Consider the following 6,162-nt stretch of genomic DNA (forward strand, 5'->3'; position numbering starts at 1 on the left):
GTTATGTTTAATTTAAATGTAACATTTTTATTTTAATGTAAGTCTGTGTTTTATTTATTTTAAATTTAACAGTAATTTACTTTCAAAAAATGACTCTGCACAACTCTTTTGTACAAGTTCAAGTTGTATTGTAGCACAGCAGTGCATACCTGTTTACATTTTATTAAGGTAGACTAGACTGTAATACAAATAGTTGAGTTTGCCAGGTGCATACAACATTTATGACAGGTTTTCATGAAAGTGTTGGTCAGTTTGTCTGCTCGGAAATCCCATTTTGCACTGCAACAATAAAATTGAAGTGAGATAAACAAACTGAGAAATGTTTCTTTTTAGTTAAAACAGATGTTGCCAAAGTTTTCGTTAGGGAACAGAATTTGAAGTTGGAAAAAGATAATAAATTGCAATATATTGCAGAATATCTCTTACCAATGGTAGGCGAACTCATGGACTCGAAACTGATATCAACAACATTTTTTTAAATGTAGGATTTTTTTTTTTTCCCACAGCCAAACGTTGCATGCCGGAGAACTTTAAGCCCTGAACATTGTAACATTTTAAGTCCTTGTTTCAGAACAAATCGAATAATCTACAGTTCTGTAAATGTGTCTGTTTCTCTCTCACAATCTTTGTTTTGATCTTTGCAGATGGTGATAGATGCAGACCTGCTCCCCCCGTTGATAAATATTCTGCAAGTAGCCGAGTTCCGTACAAGAAAGGAGGCAGCGTGGGCCATCACAAACGCCACATCAGGCGGTTCTGCTGAGCAGATCAGGTAAGACAGATCACTGCTTTAGCCTGCTATTAACATGTGTCTCCTGTGACAGTTTGTGATGAGATCAATTCCTGCATCAGCAACCAAGACGGCTTCATATTTTAATGCTTTAATCTTCTCCTCAGGCATCTTGTTGAGCTTGGTTGCATCAAGCCCTTATGTGACCTCCTGACTCTGATGGATTCGAAGATCGTACAGGTGGCACTGAATGGCTTGGAGAACATCCTAAGACTGGGTGAGCTGGAAGCTAAACGAGGAGGAGGAATCAACCCCTACTGCGCCCTCATTGAAGAAGCGTATGGTATGTTAGTCATCACACTTGCATGTGATTTTCCCATATTTATAAGGATTTCCATATTTTTTGACCTGAGAAGTATGACCCCCCCACGTGAATTGTATAAATTCACTGAAAATTAATCTCTGAGCGGCTTGGTTCACAGTAATGAATGCTCCACACAAACACCATCTCTGCAAGCACTGAGTTTGGGTTGCTTATAATGTGCACTCATAAGCATAATTAACTCATCATACTCATGTGACTTAATTATGTATAGTGAAAATGCAGTGAGAATCATAAATCTGTTGTCAACAAAAGAAAACTGAAGAAAGATTCTGACACAAATCTTGTTTTTAATAGTGTACATTTATAGCGTGCACAAACATGAGCACTAGAAGGTTTCATTTTTTACCAGTATCTGCACTATTTCACCAAACGTACTTTTTAAAAAATTAACTAGTTATAGTTACTAGTTACTTCTCACAAATAGTAACTGAGTTGGCAAATGAGTTACATCATTATAAAAGCAACTAATTACCAGGGAAAGTAACTATTGTTACTTAAAAAAAAAAAAGTTCAAATATGTGAAATAACTTGGATGCCCCCAATATTAAATGTGTTAAATGTATGAAATGGACACTAAATATTATTATTATTAATAATTGTATTAATACTGTAGTATTATTATAAAACATTGTACACTAATCTACACTATTTTAATGTTGCTGTGGGACAATGTGAGAGACACCTATCAAACTCAATATATTATTGTAATTATTATCATTACTATAGTGGAACAATAAAACACAATAGATGTTGTTTTTGAATGTGAAACCGCAACTTGGGCCAGTGATGCCTCCTTGTGGACAAACTATTTAGTGAAAAAACAAATGTAATAAATAAAGAAATCAAGTCTTGAGTGTACAGAGTACATGCAGTTAAAAAATCTGCCCATAAGGTCTTCCTGCAGTCTCTCGCCAAAAAAAGTTTTGTGGTTTAATATTTAAAGGCAAAGAAATTAAGACAGACATGAATATTAATATTGTAATTCTACTGTTTTTCTGTAAAATAAAAACAAAACAAAATAGTTAATAATAATAATATTGGTGTTATTGCAGTGTTATTATCCTAGTAGTATATTTATCTGTATGATTTTTAGTAATATTTTAATAATAATAATAACAATAACAAAAAATTAATACAAAATATTTCCAATAATAACAATTTACTGTTGTTTTAATGTCATATAGTAAGTTTTTTTTCTTTATTCGTCCTTAGCTGATCATATGCCTGTAATTGTTTCTCTGGGGTCTTCAGACCCTTCATTACATCCCAACCTTTCTACAATAAATCTTTGTTAATGTTAAGCAGTGTTAATCCTGCCAACGTCTTTTATTCCAGAGATCAGATTTTCACATGTTTGTTTTAAATGTTCATGTTCATATTAATATATAAAATAGTTTATTTACATTTTAAGTTTGAACTAAAATGTTACTCTCAACAACTAAAATCAAGTAAAACAGACAAACAAATGAATGAATTGGCACAAAATATAGACAAAAAAAAAAGATATTATTCTATAAAATATATGTGTAATATTATATATGGGTCTAGATAAAAAAAAAAAGACAAACCTTTTCCTATTCCTTTCCATCAGGGTTGGACAAGCTGGAGTTTCTACAGGGTCATGAGAACCAGGAGATCTACCAGAAGGCTTTTGACCTGATCGAGCGCTACTTCAACACAGAAGATGAAGATCCGGCCCTGGCCCCTGCTGTTGATCTCCAGCAGCAGCAGTTCCTTTTCCAGCAGTGTGAGGCTCCCATTGAGGGTTTCCAACTTTAACCCTTCCCTTCACCCCCATCTTCTCCAAGCAATCCACCCTGGAGGGTGAGCGACACCCCCACTGACCGAACAGAGCGAAGGATTTAACAAATGAACATTTCAATTAAGGTGTGATATACAAGAGCGTGCGTTGCCGGTCAACCCATTTCCCCCCTCTTGTCCTACTTCCCTGGCCCGGTCCAGAACGATGGCTCCAGAACTATAGCGACTTCCTGTCCTGATGTGGAAAATGTGACCAGTAGATCTTTCATATGACTTAAATATCCCACTTCCTTCATTGAACTGTCATTCAGCCCTACAAAGCACACATATCCCATCAGTCCCTCAGCCCAATTCAGGAAAACTGCATCCAGCGATGACTTAACAGAAGCTGGGAAACCACAGCTCGTGTGACGTGACTGCAATGTTGACTCTGACAAGGCATCTGCTTTCCATCTGTTGTAAAACACTGGACTGACCGTGTGACTGTGTTTGCATGTCTAAAATCCTCCCACCCAAAAAAAGTCGCAGCCAACATGCGCCGAAAAACTCAAAAGGACGTCTGATAAATGCAAGGCACTTGTACCTTCTCAATTGACCCAGACAACTCAAAAACGGACTGAGGGGTCCGGGCTTTCCGACTGACAATGCCAGTCAGACGGTTTCTTACTTCGACTTGCATCGATCATACATTCCAACAATGACTGAACTGTACAGGTTCCGTCTCTCCTTTTAGGGTTACACATTTGCTCCTTTGGAATTCTGGGAGTTGGAGTCTTCCCGCTCACTGAGACTGCTGGACAGACAAAAAGACAGATCCTGTATCCTGTGCATTAGACCATTTGATACTTCAAGAGGACATTTTCCCATGAGCGTCATCTTCATCGGCACTTTGTTCAGAACAGACACCCTTTGTTTAGATTCGAACCTCTGTAGTCTGTTTTAGGCCCCCAAAGCGCTTCTCAGGATATTGAGGTGAAGAGGAATGGCACGTACCTGCATTACGGGATGTGCTTACAGAAAACACTAAGTATTTGAGCGCTGCCTCATTCTGGCTGAGAAAACTCCAACCCTTTCAAAGCTTCCAACATATTTTAACAAGCTGTTGAAAATTTAGCTGAAAAGGCTTTAGCTTCCCGACATGTGTGTGAGACAAACTTAAATATTAATGTCTAATCATGCTGAATGCGCACACACGTTCAGACACACCATATTTTCCGAGTGACTAGAACTGTATATGGAAAAATACAGAGCAGAAAATTGTTCAGTTCTGTTTTGTTGTTCTGTTTTATTTTATTGTATTTTTGCGAGGGTTAGAATCTCTTAATACCGAAGGTGCCATAATCCTCATTTTAAAAAATGGAGGTGGAAAATGACAAACAAATGAACTTTAAAAGAATTTATCAACAAATTTGAACTTAAGATTTACTAGGTATTAGCTCAAGACATGATTGTTTACTTAGGTTTTCTTATTTTAATGTCAGATTCTTCCCAAGAGATGACCAGCTCGTTGTGTTCAATACTGCTGTCGTATTGAGATTGTGTAACTGTTCTCTGTTACTCCATTTGCATAAATGCCGTTTCATGAAGCTCGGTGGTCAAGTGATTTAATTTGAGATCTGTATAAGACCCTTATTCATCATTGCTTCATTCACAGAAAGGCCGGTCATTATGCTTTCATTCTTCATGTACGCTTAACCTTTTTGACTATGCTCTCATTTTTTCCTATGCAATTTAGTGCTAATAGCTATGCTATTTTACTTGTGGTTGGTCATTTTAATCAAGCACAGACAATAAACATCAGCTTTAGGACAACCTTAAAGGAATAGTGCACCCAAACATTTAAATTAGCTGAAAATGTACTCATCCTCGGGTCCTCCCAAGATGTAGAGGAGTTTGTTCATCTGAACAGATTTGGAGAAATTCAGCATTACCTCATTTGCTCAATAATGGATCCTCTGCAGTGAATGGGTGCCGTCAGAATGAGTCCAAACAGCTGATAAAAACATCACAATAATCCACATGACTCCAGTCCATCAATTAACATCTTGTGAATTGAAAAGCTGCATGTTTGTAAGAAACCAATCCATTATTATCCATAATAACTAACTCCAGTGAAAAGGTCCATCACTGTTATCCTCTCACATCAGAATCCACTGAACTGTTATGGACAGTTTTTGCTTACACTGTGCATATTTCTCTTCTGATTCAGACAAGATGACTTTTTCAGCAGAAAAAGAAAAATTATGAATAGAGGACTTGTATGAATTGGATTTTTTTCTTACAAACACAGCTTTTTGCTTCTTAAGATGTCAGTTGATGGATTGGAGTGATGGCTGATAAAATTCTATACTATTTATATTACTTTTAAAAATCAGCCATAAAAACAAAGTAGTTCATAAGACCTTAAAGATAACAGTAAAGACATAACAGTGGAACACGATTTTATTTTTTCATATATATATATAAAAAATCACACAGGGAAAATCTCACATCTTTATTTTATACCTACTCTAAAAATCTGTTTACTATGTGAAGGAAAATCTGTACCACCTCCACCAGAGTTCCCATGGTGTGTGGCGTTTGACATTAAATAACTGGCTGTTGTATGATGCAAGCTGACACTGAGACATGGGCCTTGATGGAGCTCAGATGGATGCATCTCACTGGGCTTTCTCTGCAAGTGCATCGGCGGCCTCCTTTTCTCTCTGTGCTTCCTCTCTCCATTGAGCCTTTTTCTCCATGTTACGAGAGGTCAGATTTTCATGCCGACCTGCCGCCTGCCATTGAAGGTATTGGTTAAAGGATATGAGAGCCATATATTACCCAAGCTTATCATTTATACAGCAGCACACTTTTTATTACCCGTTTCCCAGCGACAGCCGTAGCAACGCACGCTATGATGGTCAGTGCCATCATCACATAGCAGGCCTTCACACGCACTCTGTTCCTGGCAGCATCAATCATCTCAAATCTGAAAACAGTGCAGTATTTTCATAAGTAAAGAAAATACTATAAAATAGTACATGAAGATATGCTTAAACAAGTCAAGTCTAATTGTACAAAGAAAACATTTTAAAGAGTAGGGCAGGGTATCGGCACAGATTTTCTAATTCGATTTAAAGGCACAATATGTAATTTTCGCCACTAGAGGGCGTGTATTCAAAATAAACAAAGAAACAAAGGTGTAGTTTGATGACTCCGTGACTGAGTGTGGAATCATGGGAGTTGTCGTCTTCATCCCCACAGCCGATGCAATCCGACGGGACTCAGGCAGAAATCATGTTCA

The 6,162-nt window shown here is 37.3% G+C and overlaps 2 protein-coding genes across 2 annotated transcripts in view; one reads left to right on the forward strand and one right to left on the reverse strand.

Annotated features, from left to right (window-relative positions):
- LOC107654188 (importin subunit alpha-5-like) overlaps positions 1–4,462 on the forward strand; it is a 14,129-nt gene extending 9,667 nt beyond the window's left edge. Inside the window, exons 11-13 of the mRNA XM_016441157.1 lie at positions 645–772; positions 898–1,073; positions 2,707–4,462. Of these exons, the coding sequence (XP_016296643.1) occupies positions 645–772; positions 898–1,073; positions 2,707–2,894 (492 nt within the window). The 3' untranslated portion in view covers positions 2,895–4,462. The remainder of the gene's footprint in view (positions 1–644; positions 773–897; positions 1,074–2,706) is intronic.
- Positions 4,463–5,329: 867 nt separating this feature from the next.
- The window catches only part of LOC107654236 (protein FAM162B-like), a 7,100-nt gene continuing 6,267 nt past the window's right edge, over positions 5,330–6,162 (reverse strand). Inside the window, exons 5-6 of the mRNA XM_016441245.1 lie at positions 5,739–5,847; positions 5,330–5,653 (exon numbers count right to left, since the gene is read on the reverse strand). Of these exons, the coding sequence (XP_016296731.1) occupies positions 5,537–5,653; positions 5,739–5,847 (226 nt within the window). The 3' untranslated portion in view covers positions 5,330–5,536. The remainder of the gene's footprint in view (positions 5,654–5,738; positions 5,848–6,162) is intronic.

The sequence above is a fragment of the Sinocyclocheilus anshuiensis genome, unplaced genomic scaffold (genome assembly GCF_001515605.1).
Source record: "Sinocyclocheilus anshuiensis isolate Anshui unplaced genomic scaffold, SAMN03320099.WGS_v1.1 scaffold655, whole genome shotgun sequence".
NCBI classification, from domain to species: domain Eukaryota; kingdom Metazoa; phylum Chordata; class Actinopteri; order Cypriniformes; family Cyprinidae; genus Sinocyclocheilus; species Sinocyclocheilus anshuiensis.